The sequence below is a fragment of the Artemia franciscana genome, chromosome 3 (assembly GCF_032884065.1).
Source record: "Artemia franciscana chromosome 3, ASM3288406v1, whole genome shotgun sequence".
Classification (NCBI taxonomy): Eukaryota; Metazoa; Arthropoda; class Branchiopoda; order Anostraca; family Artemiidae; genus Artemia; species Artemia franciscana.
Window position 1 is genome coordinate 39,850,044 of NC_088865.1, and position 16,948 is coordinate 39,866,991.

At 34.9% G+C, this 16,948-nt stretch overlaps 1 protein-coding gene across 6 annotated transcripts in view; it reads left to right on the top strand.

Annotated features, from left to right (window-relative positions):
- The first annotated feature begins 697 nt into the window (after nucleotides 1-697).
- Nucleotides 698-16,948, top strand: part of LOC136025260 (eye-specific diacylglycerol kinase-like) — a 266,512-nt gene continuing 250,261 nt past the window's right edge. For 2 of the 6 annotated variants that reach the window (XM_065701110.1, XM_065701113.1), the window contains exon 1: nucleotides 13,213-16,077. In XM_065701110.1, coding sequence (XP_065557182.1) covers nucleotides 14,327-16,077 — 1,751 coding nt within the window. In that variant the 5' untranslated portion in view covers nucleotides 13,213-14,326. Of the gene's footprint in view, nucleotides 1,041-13,207; nucleotides 16,078-16,948 lie in introns of those variants that run through there. The other 4 variants (XM_065701114.1, XM_065701112.1, XM_065701109.1 and 1 more) reach the window with 4 other exon arrangements.

Sequence of the window (16,948 nt, forward strand, 5' to 3'; positions counted from 1 at the left end):
ATATGATTATTTGTCTTATTTGTACTATTTTTTATTGATTATGTTGGATAAACTGCGAAGCATTAATTTTTGTTCGTTTTAAGTTTCAACTTCGCTCTTTACTTCCCTCAAAAAACTTTGCTTTTTTAAAATTAATTTATCCGAAAGAGTGATTCCATTGTTTAGTGTTAAAACGTATTCTTTGAAATAAAAGTTTTTTTTTAACAAGGATAGATAAAAAAATGAAATATCTAGCGATTCTGTGGACTTCACCGATGGATGTCAATGTAGCGATTATCCTGTGTTGTACGTTTAACCCAAAGCCCTTCTCTGACAGGGGGTCCGTTTTCATTTGGTCTGGCGCATTTGGCACTGATAGTGCTTCCCAGTTATCAATGAAAACTGATAAGTGGGCTCGAATTTATATATATATATATATATATATATATATATATATATATATATATATATATATATATATATATATATATATATATATATATATATATATATATATATATATATATATATATATATATATATATATATATATATATATATATATATATATACATATATATATATATATATATCACAGAAATTTCTACAATTCACAGAAAAAATCACAGAAATAGTGAATTAGCTGAAAAATTATCATATATAAGGCACAAAACCATGATGAATCATGATGAAATCACTTGATTTTTTTAGAATCCTCAATATATTTTCATCAGTCCCTTTTTCTCTAATTATATATCGTCACTGGGAAACCCCCTTTCTCACTGCGACAAACAATTCAAAGCATTTTTTGAATCATAAAACTTGGCGTGTTATTCAACTAATTAATAACCATGCTAAATCGAAAAAATTTACAGAAAACTAACACGTTTCGGTCTATCAAAAGAGCTTTTTCTCTCTATATTAATCAGATTATTATTTCACGTGTTTCTATATTGGATTAGAGGTAAGGCTTCACTCTGTAAGTGCTGGAGTACTTCTTTTTTTCATTTTAGTTTTGAACTTGCCTTGTGATTCCTGGAAATTTTACTGAATATGACGAAGTAAGTTTTTAATAGTGGATTCAAATATTTCTATTGGTGTCTCTGCTCGTAGCAATAGTAACATCTATACCAACTCAGAGAACCTTAAAGATTATCTCTCCCTCTTGGTTGGTTTAAGGACTCCCCTCTCTTAGATTTGTTTGTTTCAAATTGTAAAACCTTGGTGTATTTAGGTTTACTAAAGCAGTTCTTAAAAACCTGACCCCCCTGAAAAAATCCTCCGAATCTCTCATAATTTATCTCTGTGTAATTGTGGCGAAATTGGCTATAGATGCAGCGCCAAATTGGTTTTAGATCATTTCGCCAAACTCTACAGGACAGGTAAGAAAAAAGTAAATGTGCGGCAGTCTCTAAACCAAACCTTTCTTGTCGAATTCCTGTTTTCACGATGAAGCTTTTTAGCACTTCAAAAAAGCTTCTTATTCTAATCAGACTGCCCTTGTGCTTCTGGAGTCGTTCTTAAAAAATGGGATAAACATTAAAACTTTAGCGTAAAGAGCAAGGTATTGAGTAGGAGGCAACCTCTTGTATTTTGTCTGATTTTAGCTCTGTGGTGGCATCTAAAGACTGCAGAATACACTTCCAGCTGTGACAGAGTTGTAATTCCTTTGCTAACATCAAACGTCTACTGGTTGATTTTTTATAGATTAATTCTTATCTATAAATTGTTACAGAAATTTTTGTTTATTTATTCTGGATTCGCAGTTTATAAATTTTGGAAATCAATTTGTAAGCTATTCCTAGAAAGGCTTTTGGAAGAACTAAAGGCTTAAATCTCATTTTTCTACAAAGTCTTTCCGCACAATATAAAGGCTTAAATCGCCTTTTCCATTCCACGTTTTAAATTTTGAATAAATTTTTTCGATGATTATGATGATTATAGACGATTATGATGGTTTTATGGATTTCTACGTTAGCCTTTCGTATCTTTTTTTAATTGTGAAAGGTTGTGCTTAACGTAACGTAACTTAACTACTTAATATAGAAGATTTTGTATGTAATGTGAAAGCCGCTTAACTCATGACTACGAAAAATGCAAATAATTCGATATACTATGGATTGTTGATCTTCCCTTTAGCTTTGGACCGTTGATCTGTTATTATTCATGACGAGTGATTTTAGGTAGTTATTAAAAATTTTTCTACAGCAAGAATTTTCACCAACAGGGTGTGCCTAAGACCTAATTGAATGTCATTAACTCAACAGTTTTAAATATAAAACGTTTGATGACAAGTTCTATTTAAAGGAAATCATGCATGATGATGTGAAATATACATGCTGAACATGCAAACTATGAAATTATTCTACCTCCATATGGTGTCGTGTATCATTCCTAGATCTGGCTATTTTATCTTGCACCGTGATTATCTATTTGCTGTCTCGCGCTGTTCTCCAATCTGATATGCTATAAATCATCCATTCTTGAGAATCATGTTTTGCAGTAATCTTTTTGCAGTTTCATTGTTGTTGTCAGTGGAAAAAAAAGCGTTGTCAATGTTGTCAGGTTGTGCCTGTCACCTTGAAGTTACGTGGTTCTTAAAAATAGTACATGCTCTGTTGCTAAATGTTAAAAAGATATATTGCTATGGGAAATTAATTGTTCGTTAAAGGGTTTTAATGCAATTAGCAATAAGCCAGGTACTTGGTAGTTATCCTGACCACAATCATGAAGTGAAGTTAGGTTAATTATAATGAAAGAAACAAAACTATGGAAACTACATCAGAGAACTACGGAAAGCAGGCCGCCTAGAATGCATTATGTTAATAACCTAACCAACTCTTTATATTAAATATTTGATTAAAATATACCTATATAGTAGTTTATCTCACCGAGACTAGGCTTTTTATCTCCGGATGCAGACAGAGAAACTGGTTTTACTCAGCCAAACAACTTGAGTGTGGTCGGGATAGTACTTATCTGTTAGCCAGTACACACTCGAGAATTTGGATGCATAAATTCAGAAAATAACCGGTTTATTGCTGTTTGTATGTGGAGACAATTAGCTTCGGTTCAGTTGAAAACTAAATAGCAGCTATATTTTAATAAATATTTTGTTGGTATTCCCTAACCTCTCGTTTGACCCCTTACCTCTAGATCCAAACTCTCGAGTGTGTTCTGGCCAACAGATAAGTACCGTGGGGATAACTAACAAGTACCATAAACAATTAGACCCGTGGTTATGAAGTATTCTATTATGAAAGAAAGGTTTAGGTGTTATGTCTTGTTTTACGGATAAGTGATGACAGGCTGCCAAAAATGTGCTATTTGTCAGTTCTTCCGGGCTCAACTGAAAAGAAGGACGTCCTTTGATGGGGTATGAAGAGGCCATAAGAAATCATGTCAAGGAAATAGGAACTTTAAGAGAGGGAGTAAGGAATCTGTGAACAGATTGGGTGTCTGCGCAACTATCTCAGCTTAAGGGGGCTTGACGGTACGGTGAGCTGTCTTTATTTCTTGTAGCAGTAGTATTTTTGTGTAATCTGGGGTGGCTATTGGAGCTGAAAAAAGAAAGGATCTGGGTGCTTTGCTAGGTAAGGTGAAGAATTGATATTAGTACGTGACGTCTGTACAATTTTACACGGAGAATTTACTAGATAAATGTAGTTGCTTACTACATAACGTCGCTTTTTTCTACCAATTTACACTCTCTTCTATGAGCTGTTCTGGATGAAACACTATACTCACAAAAGTGCCATTCGATTCTTCAATTAACATTTTCTGAATATAACGCTTGCAATTGTGACAGTTGCACGCCATCCACCTTAATGGAGCAGGATATACTACTACTGCTAACAACAACTCACTGCAGCATCAACGGCCTGAGGCCAACACAGCTACGTACGCTCCTCCTCCGTCCCAATCTTTTCACAGCCTCTCTTTACTCCCTCTTAGAAAGTTCCAATTTCTCAAAAATCTTTCCTTACGACATCCTCCCACCTCATTTGGCGACGAACTGCTTCTGGAGTCGGATGTAACACTATATAATATATTCACCCGTTGTTTTTCATTGCTTTAATCATTACATCTGTTCGTTGTAGGCATTTGTATCTTAACTTTGGTCTATAGCGTTGCGTCATTGTGAAGTCGTGAGAACAGTTGGATTTGGCCTATTTTTCAAAGATGAGTAAAAAAAAGAAAGTGGATTCAAAAGCAAGAAAACATGAAAATCTGATACTGTATGCTTGTATTTTACAATTAGCCAGGGCATAATTTTGGCCCAATTCAGTAAGGGGGGAGGGCAATTGTCGCGATACCAGCCATTAAATTTAGAAATTGTGGTGATCGGAAAAGTGAATGGTACTACACTTTTGTTATGTTCGTGCTTCATTCAGAAGAGCCCTTAGAACAGTGTCACCGCTCAATTTATTTGTAGAGGCAACTGAGGAACAGAGTATATAAGAAATAGGTAGCGTACTGTCAATAAAAATTATCTAGAAATTTAAAGTAACCAACTTTGTTTGATTTTCAAGCTTCAATTTAACGATATTTCTTGTCTCGTGATTTAGCTAATTCAAATTTCCTCTGAAAGATACATCGTTCTGATTGTCTTAACGATTATGATGTTCTTGTAATATTTAAAATGAGTATTATTCTCTATATAGTTTTCTCCATTTTTTTGTTTATCCTATTTTAAATTATTTTGCATTTATCTTAATTTAATGCAATAGATCTTGTATGCATGATTTAAAAGCTAGCTTTTGTTTTGTATATTTTTCGTACTTAGTGATCAACTCTTATCAAATATTCCCTTGAACTTTAAATAGAATAGTTCTAGCGCACAGTATGGATTATTTTCAACGAAAATCCTGTTCTAGCTTTGAGTACTATTGAGAAGGCCATAATTGTTTCAAAATATCAAGACTAGTCTGTTTTTTAATGATCGTGAATATCGGTATTTAGCATGAGTTGACTAATTAATAGTAAAATAAAAGAGAAATTACAAAGTAAAGGGCGTTATATGCCAGTTGGTAAAGCATAGCATATTTTAAATACATCAATGGCTAGTTTACGTATTTAATATATGCTTTGCTTTACCCCTCCCCCCGCAATGTGCAAATATATAGCCTAATATTGTTTTTAAACTATTATATATTCATCATATTTTGTTTGATTTCATCAGCATTAATCGAACTTCACTTCCCGATTGTCTATTATATAACCGATAATCACCGAAAAAACTGTAAATTAAACCTCGATATCAAAATTTTATCTGCCGTATCTCGGATGCCTAAAAAAAGACTTTGTTGCACACACAACGATTTCGAAAAAGAAAATAGACAGAAAGAAAGGCTACACTTGCCTTTATCATTAGTTCTTTTTCAAGAAAACAGGTGAAGTTATTCAGCCAGAGTATATTTCGGAAGGTCTAATGCTATCGAAAAGGCAGAGATTCCAGCCCCTTTTTTAATGCTCAGCATGAATTACTGGACTTGAATCCTTTGTCCTTCGGGATATGGGTTCGAATCCTGTTCTCATCAATCCTTTGGATTGGGGTGTGGTTTGTGGTGTAACTGCAAGCTCAGCCGTCTTGAGTATGGGTAGCATACTGCTAAACAATTCCGATGCAACATCTGAGTTTTGGATGCAAGGTGAGGGGAAGAAGCGCATAGTTCGGTTGCAAATACAAGTAATTCTGACCATCTTTGAACGAGGAGGAGGGACTAAAAGGAGGAGGGAACGAGGAGGAGGGGCGAAAGACGAGCATCCTGCAACGAAGGTTTATTGATTTACGCCAAATTATCAAACTTCAGTATGGGTTCTAAGTCTTAATTGTTCGTGAAACTATAGCCTTGCATGCTTCCTCCTTAAGAGTAGTGCCCGTTTCTGCTAGAAATTGATGTTGTTAGAATTTAATCATGCCAGAAATTCCAGAAAATTAGTCCTGAATTACCAAAATCTTTAACCTGCGAATGAATTAGTGTCGTCAATTAGGTGGTAGCGCCCCTTGATTTTGGAAAATACATTTTTGGGGTGTTTTCATTGAAAAATATTTGTTTTTTTGTATTTTCATTGTAATATTGGAAAAAACGATAAACTGCCCCCCCCCCTTCCGAAGGTATTAAAAACAGATTTTGCCTTATCCCGTAACTTTCATAAATTGACGCCACTGCAACTCAGCGCTGCCTATAACTTTTAGAAAGAGTACCTTTTTCTTTTACTGTCTTATCCGCACATCTAGATGGCGATTGTCTCCTGTATACAACATTATAATTTCTAGGTTCTTGCTCGTAAATCCTGAAGAAGAAACTGAGTAAAACAGTGATGAATTTAATATAAAATTAAAACTGATTATGCCGGAAAGGATAATTGTAATTAACAGAAATTCAGAAAAACCTGTTTTGTTAAAAAGAAATAAAGTAAACTAATTTTTTGTTGAATCTCACTTTCATGTTTGGTTTTGCGTTTAATTTTTTGGCCTATTTAGAACCACTATCGAAATTGTGAGTTTGTGAAATGATCTTTAGCGATAGAAAAGGGTTCTTGGTTTACTGTTATGTCAAGTTCAAAGACTATTGTAAAACTAGTGAATAAAAAGAAGGAAAAGGGTGGAGGAAGCGCTACTAGCAAAGAGGTTAGGGAATTCTAAATGCATATTCGAGAATTAATCCCTTGTGATATCACTCTAGTTTGTTCGCTTTTGTGTAATCATGAATCAGTTTGGGGTTTTTAGAGCCTCCCCTCCGTAGATTTTGAAAAATGCCTTTTTTGGTATTTTCATCAAAAAGTCCATTTTTGGTATTTCCTTCGGGAAAAAATTTCCCCCTTGATTTTGAAAACAGATTGTCCCTCTTCCTCTACATTTTCATGAATTGTCATCACTTGACTCCGCTCTTTTGAAACCCAAATGGCACAGCGCTTCAGGTGGCATTTTGTACATAGTGTTACATAAACCCCTAGAAAGTTTGAAAAATAAATACTCTCTTTGGACCCAGCCATCAGAAATACCAGCCATCAGATTCTTATACTGTAATCAGACCTTAACAATACAAAAAAGCTGTGGAGAATACATTTAAATTATCGCGGAACATACATTATCATAAATCTTCGAAATAAATTTTAGCTAAAGATGATTTTTGCTTATGTAGCCGTTATTTGTTCAAAAAATGTATGTTTACATACTTTTCCTATGTGAAATAGTAATATATATATATATATATATATATATATATATATATATATATATATATATATATATATATATATATATATATATATAATAGTTGTCCTTATCTTATTTACATATATACATAGTTGTCATATGCTAAAAATGCATATGAAATGTTAGAGCTTCTTTAGCAGATATATTCGAAGCCAAAGAAAAAAACCAACACAGTACAAGCGTACTTCTGAAACAGTGATAATCAAGTAAGCGCCAAAAGTTGCAAAAACCAAAGATTGGTGTAAATCACAAGAAAGGAAATAGGTTAAATTAGGCCTTCTTTAAAAATTGTGAATTTTTAGCTGTAAAGGATCAGGAGGGTATTGCCCAAAGCAAGGAAACTTTGGCCCCTTCCTGTATTGATCCTGAAAAACGATATTATAATATCTTATTATCGATATTATAATATCTTATTTACATATATACATAGTTGTCATATGCTAAAAATGCATATGAAATGTTAGAGCTTCTTTAGCAGGTATATTCGAAGCCAAAGAAAAAAACCAACACAGTACAAGCGTACTTCTGAAACAGTGATAATCAAGTAAGCGCCAAAAGTTGCAAAAACCAAAGATTGGTGTAAATCACAAGAAAGGAAATAGGTTAAATTAAGCCTTCTTTAAAAATTGTGAATTTTTAGCTGTAGAGGATCAGGAGGGTATTGCCCAAAGCAAGGAAACTTTGGCCCCTTCCTGTATTGATCCTGAAAAACGATATTATAACAAATATCTTGTTTAAAGCTAATTTTTTTTCTACACTTAGCTGTCCCTGCCTCTGCCTTGTAGAAAAATAGCGTCGCCTTACTATTTTGTTCTTCTATGTTCCTTTAGGTTTTAGTAAAGGACTTGATTATTCAAATTAAAAAAAAGAAATTCATACCCCCTCCCCCTCAGAAAGTTCTTGCATATGTGCCTACACTGAAATCAAATCCAAGAATGTATACGCTTTTTAATAGACTTAATTGGTTATCTTCTTAGCAGCTCTTATAAACTGGTCTAGGTCAGGTGCGATAATATAAAAGAAGTTTTGCGTTATTTTCTAAAAAAAATTTATTAAAGGCTACCTTCGGAAATTAAATAAGCTCTATCAATCCATCTGTTAATTTACTCTCATTTTTTGTCGACTTCAACTATTTTAGGTAGAGTTTTTCGTCAAACCTGATTGAAGAAAAAACTGAAAAATTGTGCAACAAATTTCGCTAAAGAAAGGTCCCCCAAGAAATTTTTGAGGAACGTATCATTTGATATTTAATTTTTTTGGCAGTATCTTAGTTTGGTGAGAAAATATTCCTTGTTCAATAACTTATAATTGATGGCATAAAACAAACGACGAAATGTATTTCTCTTTTCAACCTCTTTGGGCAACATAATGCCTTTATTTATGTCAAGATTTTAAGGTTTTTTTGTTTTATTTTTATTTTTGTCGAATTGTCTGTCATTTTTGAGATCTATTAATAATGATATAATATAGATACTTCGTAGTCAATTAAAATAATCGAATCTATAATAGAATAAAAGAAATAATTGAATCTCCTGAGATCAAGAAGCACCCAGGAGTTTTTGTTTTTAAATCGGGCGGAGTAAATATTCAACCGTTGGCGAGATGTGTCTCACTTGCTTAGATGTACCTGAGGCCTTTCCCCAGATTCGTTACAATAATGCTATACAGTAAAACACTGTTCTAATATTTTCAAGTTTAAAATATTAGGAATAGAATATGAAAAATTAACTAACTAATTAAACTAGCAATATTTTTTTTGTGTAACTTTCACACGAGAATAAGACAGAAAATATAAAGTGGGGCAGAACCATGGAGCTTAGAAAATACCTGTTTTGAAGTTTCTTTTTATTTCTAAAATCGTTTTTGATTTTTTGCTATTGTTGTTTGAGATGAAACCCAACATGTCATTGGAAAATCTATATTATGTGCCTGCTGTATCGGTTTTCAGAGTCTATCTCTGCGCCATCTAAACAAACAAGATAAAAATAGAAAGTCACGTGAATCTTTCTTAAATCCTAGGTGGCAGGTATATTAGTTTTCAAAGTCTTTACCTATGCCCCATCTAAATAGAAAGGATAAAAATAGTAGGTCACGAGCAATCTTTCTTAAACATAGGTAGCAAATACATGTTACCTGATTTAGAAAGCTGAAATGGCTGAAAGAATTAGAAGAGGATAGGCCCAGATTTACCAATAGGCCCATTAGACCCGGGCCTAGAGGTGCACAATGCCAGGGGGCACAATAAATTATCGCTGAGTTATTTTTTTTCTTAACAAAAACTGGAATGACGTGATCTATCGTCAAAGTGCCATGTGCACTTCGCCACCGACCTGCCTACTCACATAAAAGGGATTTTAAATTGTCATATTCCAAGATCCCAAGAATGGCAGCAGAGAGTTCGGTATCACTTCTCTCTCTTTCATTACTTTTGGCTCATCAGTTGTGTTATGTTCATTGCTTTCTCTGTCCCTGAATTCTTGGGGATTTCCCCGGAAATCTCGAGAAAACGGAGCGGCAAAAACGCTTGGGCCTACAAGTTTCAAAGCTTTAAATCTGGCCCTATAAAAAAAGTATAATTTATTTGTTTAGAGAAATGGCCGGAATATAATTTTTTTGGGGGGTGGGATTAATATGGAAACGCCTGATTTAGAACTGGAAATATTGTTGTATTTGCTCGACTCTTGGAAGATGATGATTGTGACCTTTGCTTTGACCTTGTTCATTTGAAAATGTTACTTCATGTATATTTATTCATTCACTTGTTAGAGTTGAACACAAACTGTAAGGTTGAAAAATGTAAAACAATTGCAAAAGCTCGAAGCGAACATCTTGTTCTCAATATTATAGAGAAAACCGGCTTTTTAATTCAAGATTTTATCGATTTGGACTCGTTTATCGCCAATATCACTGTTTAAGCATTATCACTCTTGAAACTCGTGTCAGCCAATATTGTATAAGATCAAATTTTTCATCAACTTTCATGTTTTCTGGACCAATATTTTTTTTCTGTATTTTAAACCTGCTGCTACTTTAGGAACCCCCTATGTTTCAAAGTCAATATCGAAGCTGAAGGATTTTAGAAAGTTAGATGGCGAAATGTTGAGAAATGTTTTATTTTAATCTGATTTCTCTTTTCATTTCCATTTTTTGCTATGTGTATTTTGTAGACTTAGTTACTTGACGTAAAACCTAGTTGTGGTTCAGGGGGCGGATCTAGAGCAAAATCTTGGTGGGGCAAAGTGACAAGGGTGCCAATGAGCAAAATCTTGGGGGGGGAATGTGACAAAGGTGCCAACAATTGACCGAATTGACAAATTTATTCTAAAAAAAGAGTAAAAAAAGAGCAGGGAAAGAGGGTGCCAGAAAAAAATCTTGGGGGGTCTAGGCCCCCTGGATCCGCCAGTGGTGTGGTTTTTCATTAGAAGAAGCATATTTGACTTTTTGAGACTATTTAGCGAATGTTAAATATTTTTAAACCGTTGTAAACCTAAACATAAAGGGAGCCTCAATACAATTCAAAAATGTAGCTATATTTCAGGACTCTGAAATTACATGAATTAATTTGCAAACTAGAAACTGTTGAAAGATAGTTTTTGCATTTTAAATTGACTCCTTGTGCCTTCTGTGAATTTTAATATGCAAATTTTCTAAATCTTGTCAATGTTCCTCGGTTTCGAAATGTGTTAGTTGCGACAAGTTTTTTGGGCAAGAATAAATCTGCCTACACTTATCAATCTTCCGTGAAATTTTGCATATTATTATTCCAGTAATTCTAGTAATTTTCCAGTAATTTTTGGTCTTAAAACGCGCACGTTTGTATTGTCTCCGTCGATAAATGAAACTGCGATTCAACAAGCAAGGCTCGTACGGGCTTTAAAAATTTTCTCCTGCATATGGAAGACGTACGTGAGGTTTACTGATGCAACACTGTCAGTAACTGAAATAAAATAAGCAATAAACAGTTTGAGTTGCTACCCTATGTAACATTACCCATACGATTAGTATCAATAAATTCAACCGTTCGCTCAGGGTATGACACAGAGCCGTATTCAGGTTTTTTGTTTGGGGAAGGATTACCAAAAGAATTGTTGCTCGGGAGGGGGGATGGAGAAATAGATTTTTAACCTGATTTTTTACGAATAATTTACGATTCGGATAAATGTTTAAAGAGGGGCTCGAACTCGTTAACCCCCTAGATTTGCCCCTTGTACAAGGTTATAAGTTTTGATACTTAAAAGGATTGAGCTTGAGTTTTGTATTGGGGTTGGCTAATGAGGCCAACACTGTATGGAATCTGTAGTCTGCTGTGTGACGAGGCTGAAAGATGTTCTTAGCGGCTTTACGTCTTGTGACCATCTACCACAGATTGATGTTCCTTCTGGTACACTCTCTGGTGTTCCCTCAGGTACAAAATCCCCACGATTTTGTTTGTGTGCGTCAATAGCATCGAATTGAACTCGCCAAGTTTCTCCACTACTTTGTTGATGACGCAAAATCCAATGCTGCATAATAAGGAATAAAAACGGCCATTAATGAGAACATAAAAAAAAACTTCATTTAAGGCTGCATGTCTGTATATATGGAACCATCTCCTTAGGGGTTACTATATTGACAAAGCTACCAATTGATTCCCTCGGGTGTAGGTTCAGTCAATGCTTGTTACCTAGTGATTAAATTAGATAAATACGAAGGCCGTATCCAGTGGGGCTAGGGGGTTTAGCCCTCTCCTCCCGAAATGTTTGTCTGATCCGTAAAAATGAAATGAAAATGTAGAAAACACATTTTGATGGGCTTTAAAGTTTTTTTCTCCTACCCCCAGAAACCCTTGAAATATCAGATTAATGTTGTTGTAATTTCCATTGTTCTTTAGTGTTTCTAATTAACAGTGAATAAACGTGGGAATAAACTTAATCAATATAAAAATCTAAAGATTTTTTTGCAATTTTTTCCTTCCTTTCCAGAGATGTGAAAAGCAATAGTTAAAAAAACACAAATATAATAAACAAAGAATATAATAAAACAGAGGCAGAAGTAAGAAATAAAGTAACCTGATTCATGCATAGTTCAGTTTTAGTTGATAAAACAGTAACGGAAGGCCTGAGTAGCATTAATCGTCTCGTCAAATCGTTTGTAAGACATATGTTTTAATTAAATCACTTTGTGTATGAAATAGTATTCTTTTGCACTTAGCTATTAAATATAACCACCTTTACCCCGTTTTTATTAAAGCAATTGCCTGACTTTCAAGTTATTAGAGTTTAAAAATCCAAGAAAATTAAGGATATCGGACCATTCGGTAGTTTTTCTGTTATACTGATGATTGGGGAAGACAAATCTAACTCTCGTTACGCAATTGAAACAGTATAAAATACTGAAATGCCTCTCTTGCCTTGAGATAAAAACTCCAGTGATATTGAAATTTCAAATGGATTTGTTTTTTAATTTAGCTCTAAAATCACAATTCCTAGGTGCAACACTGAAAACACAAAAGATATAAAAGGAAGGAAGTTGACTAGCAATATATAAGAATATATTGTATAATATATACAATAAAAACTACAAAACACAAGTCAACCTTAATAGAATAAAACAAAGACATAATGTTGTTAAAACGAGAATCGCTTTTATTAAGGCTTGGTTTTCTGAAATATTTGAGAATTTGAAGAATTGTCAATTTTCTAGAATTCAGGTTAAAAAAAAAACTGATAAAACAGGACAGTACAAACATCCCTTTTAATTCATATATTTTAAGAATTTGTTTTTGCCCAATCTGTTGACTTTTCTCTTCTACTCTTTCTGCATGCATTTCCTTAAAAAGAATCTTGTCTTTACGTTTAAGCTCTCGGATTAAACCAATCTCTAAGCTCCATTAAAGCTCCTTTCCCATATTGTTCAGATATTTAAGTTACGGCTGCTTTTGCCATTCCAATTCCAGATTTGTTTCCGCTTGCGCTGTTCTCTCTCAGCTTTGGTCTTGAAAAGGTTACTAAATGAAATATTTGTTTCAGTTTACCTGAAGCTGTGTGCTAGGCAAGTGGGATTTTCCTAAAATAGTTGGAAAATCTTGAGCTCACCAAAAGAATAAGTCTGCTCCATCATATTATAGACTGTATAAAAAGACAATTTTAATTACTTGGAAACTACGCTTTATCTTCTGAATCGAAGTTTGACTGCAGTAATTCAAAAGATCATAGCCACATTGTACAATCCCTCCTTCTCTCTTAGGCTTATCTAGTCAAACTCTGAAGGGGAGGAGATCAAAACACAAATAGTGCGGTTTTATGTTAGAGTTTTCTAATTTGTTTTAATAAGACTTTTTTTTAAACAATTTGATAGGAAATTCTCCCCTCTACCCTAAGTGCGGAAAGTTTCTTCCTTCAGATGAGCAAACGTGCTCGATTGGTCGACTTCATTTTCCGGTTTATCGGTTGAGTTTCAGATACTTGCTTGGTCGTTCAAGTCGCTATCTCCCCTGTCAGGCACGTACTAGGAGGAGGAGAGGGTTTTTAGGCTTCTATGTTTTTTTCTAATATCTTTCAGATGAGTTTTTACATATTCACCTGTTTTTTTGAATTTGTGTTCTACCTATGTATTCCCTTCTGGAATACGTTTTTGGCTGTCTACCTATTCCTGCTTTCATCAAGTCTGATAAATTAAGTTTTTGAAGCCAAAGTCACTTTCTCGCATCTTGAAGGCCTAATAAAATATTCTTGCAGAAAAAAAGGTCTTTATTTAATGTTAAGATCTTTTTAAATTCGACGTCCCAACTGTTTGCTATCTGAAAAAAAAATAATCAATTTCTAATTCAAGCTGCTTTTATTTTGTGGTGAATAGTGCCATAAAAAAGAAAAAAAAAACAATAATTATTTCCCACTTTTTTGTTTCTCTCCTTTAATGCCTCAGCGCCTTTTGAATTATCGCAGTTGTGCTGTCATTGCCACCATGTTCACTCAGTGAATCAATTAGTACTTTGTTATTCAGTAGTGTCTTGTTAAGGTAGCTCATCAATTATTCTGCGTTCATTGAGTCATAGAATTGCAAATTTTTGGACTGTGTTCTTGGATTTGAATACGAGATTTTATAGTTGGATTTTGTTAGTACTTTGAAACTCTTTGCTGTGAAACAATGCAGAAAGTTCGTTCTAAATGGCTGACCAGAAGTTCTTCGCCATTGCAATCAAATGAGGAAAGTTTAGAAGAAGCTGAAGGGGACCAGCTGTCTACTTTTCTGAAAGTACCGTTTACAGGCAGGAGACGTTCTAGAAGTTTCGACGCTAGTCCCAGAAAACTAAAAGAACATATCCGATCAATACCTAGTAGCCATCATGGCACTCCTCCAAATTTAAGTATAGATGAGTTACAAACTCCTTTACTGGGTGCGTTAAAAAAATCTTTCTCACGAAATAATTCCTCTTCTGACAAAGGAAGTTTACCATGTGTGCATTGTATGTTTGTTGAGGAATATGATAGAAGACAAGTTGAGCCAGGTATCGGTCATCCTTCAGTAGAGTTTAGTCTCGACTCAGAAGTGAGTTTTAAGACCTCAAGTTCGTCAGACTCAGGCGGAAGCCAAGGGAAGCTTGAGAGAAATTTTGAAAGAAACTTTACAGACAAGCAAACGAATAGATGGAAAGAATGGAGAAGAATTAGACTTGGAAGATCTTTCGGAAGTAAAATAGAAACCGGCAGTGGGGATAATTGCAATGTTATAAAACCTCTTGTGATGGCTTCCATGCTAAAGAACTCAGCCAACACATGTAGTAGGACACCATCTAGTGATGTTGAGGGGGGTTTTCTGACTGCCCCAAGAATGCCTGTTACTCGAGCGAGATCAATGGGCGGAGTTAAAGACTCGGAAGATATGACTCTACGGCCCCCGCGTGTTTCAGTGACCAGAACTCGCTCCATTGGAGGCTGTAATCAAGATGAAATCAAAAACTCTGGAGGAAAGCCGTTGCATGGAAGGCCAAAACTAGGTTTAAGTTTAAAAAAATGGGAAAGTGCGTGCGGAATTTCTGTTACTATTTCTCCTAACTCACCAATGCGATCTCTGTCACCATATCAAGGTGTTTCCCCTATGGCTTCCCCATCAACTCAATGTAAGCCAGGAACATCCATAATTTCTCCAAGGAGAACTCCAACTCCTGGAACCCCCAGATTAGAAAGACAAAAGGCTTTATCGGGTTGGTTAGACCAGCCATCCTTTGAGTACCTTGCTCCTGATTTCTCTGATCGACGTCAAATATCGCTAGAAAGTCAAATGTCAGTTAATAGCTTGGATGTTCCAGAGTCTGTGAGCCGCCAAATGTCCTTTGAATCCAATTTTGGTAGTGTTAGTATCGATGTTCAACCTCCTACTGAGTGCCGGTTTAGATCTTTTGACTCGCAGTCATCCATTGAAAGTGCTTGCTCAAGTCTTGCTCCCAGTTCGGTTGCTAGTTCGTTCACTGGAAAGTTGCTTTACGTACGAGAAGCACTTAGTGCTTCACCAAGTCTTAGCACTTCCCCTCCTAAAGTGGCAAACTGGCGTCAACAGTCTAAATTAGTTAGTTCATCTAGTGAAATTGATTATATGGAACAGAGCCCTCCTTCTGATATATATTTGACTGTTCCTGTCCTACCCGTTTGTGCTCAGAAAAGAGGAAGAGCAGCCAGTGTAGATGCCAGTTTTGTGAATCTGCAGTATAGTGTTCCAAGAGGTAGATGTGTGACAAATAAATTCTCTTTTCGCCGCGTTTGTTATTCCTTCATAAATCCCAGTCCTAAGAAAATCCAGTCAAAATACCGTTCTCGTTCTCTAGAAATCTGCAGGTCGAATCAAGATCCTAACGATGTCTATTTAAAAGAAATTATTGATTCCACGAGACAAACAACTCGGTAAGTATTAATAAGCTCTTACTTTTCGTATGCCAAAACTTCGCAAGAGATTTGTTTGCGACAAGAAACAGGCTGTTTAACTCAATTTTCACTTAACTCTAGTGGCGTAATTTCGTCAAAATCCCTCAGGGGGGGGGAGTCGGAGCCAATTTTCAAAAATCAAGAAAAAATGACAGTAAAAATTAAAAAACAAGCCATTAGGTACACTAAAGGTACTATTAAATTTGTGTTAAAAAACACTGATCTGTTTCTTTTGATACTTGAATTAAGCAGGTCTATTTTAGTTTTGACAAGATTTTGGAAGAAACTAAATTTCAGCTGGGGAGGGCAAACTAGGGTTTAGGGGTCGAACCGAGGACTTGGAGGAGCAGTTGTCTTTCGTTTTCTGTTTACTGATAATTTGATTTAGTGTCTAATCACTAATACGCTCAAAATGCAAATTTATTTTTGATTTATTCAACTTTTTGTTATTTTTAACATTTTACCTGAGTTCCCGTACATTGATTCTGTACATTGAGAATAAGTCACTGTACCAATTGATTTGATGTAGTACGCATTGAGAATAATGTAGAACTTATGTAAAATACACTATACGTGCACAAAATTCAAAAATTAATTAATTCAAATCAGGATTAAAGCATAATTCTCCCAATAATAGCTGAAATAATAAAGGGGGAAATAGTAAGTAAATTGGGAAAGGGAACATTAATAACGAGGACAACGAAGGCGGCTTAGGCATATCCTCAACAGGAGCGTCAATAAGGGTGGTGGGGGGGTATTTTCACCCCCCCCCCCATAGATTTGAGAAATACCGTATTGAGGGGTATCCTCGTTGAAAAAAAAAAACATTGTGGAACTTTCATTTAACAAA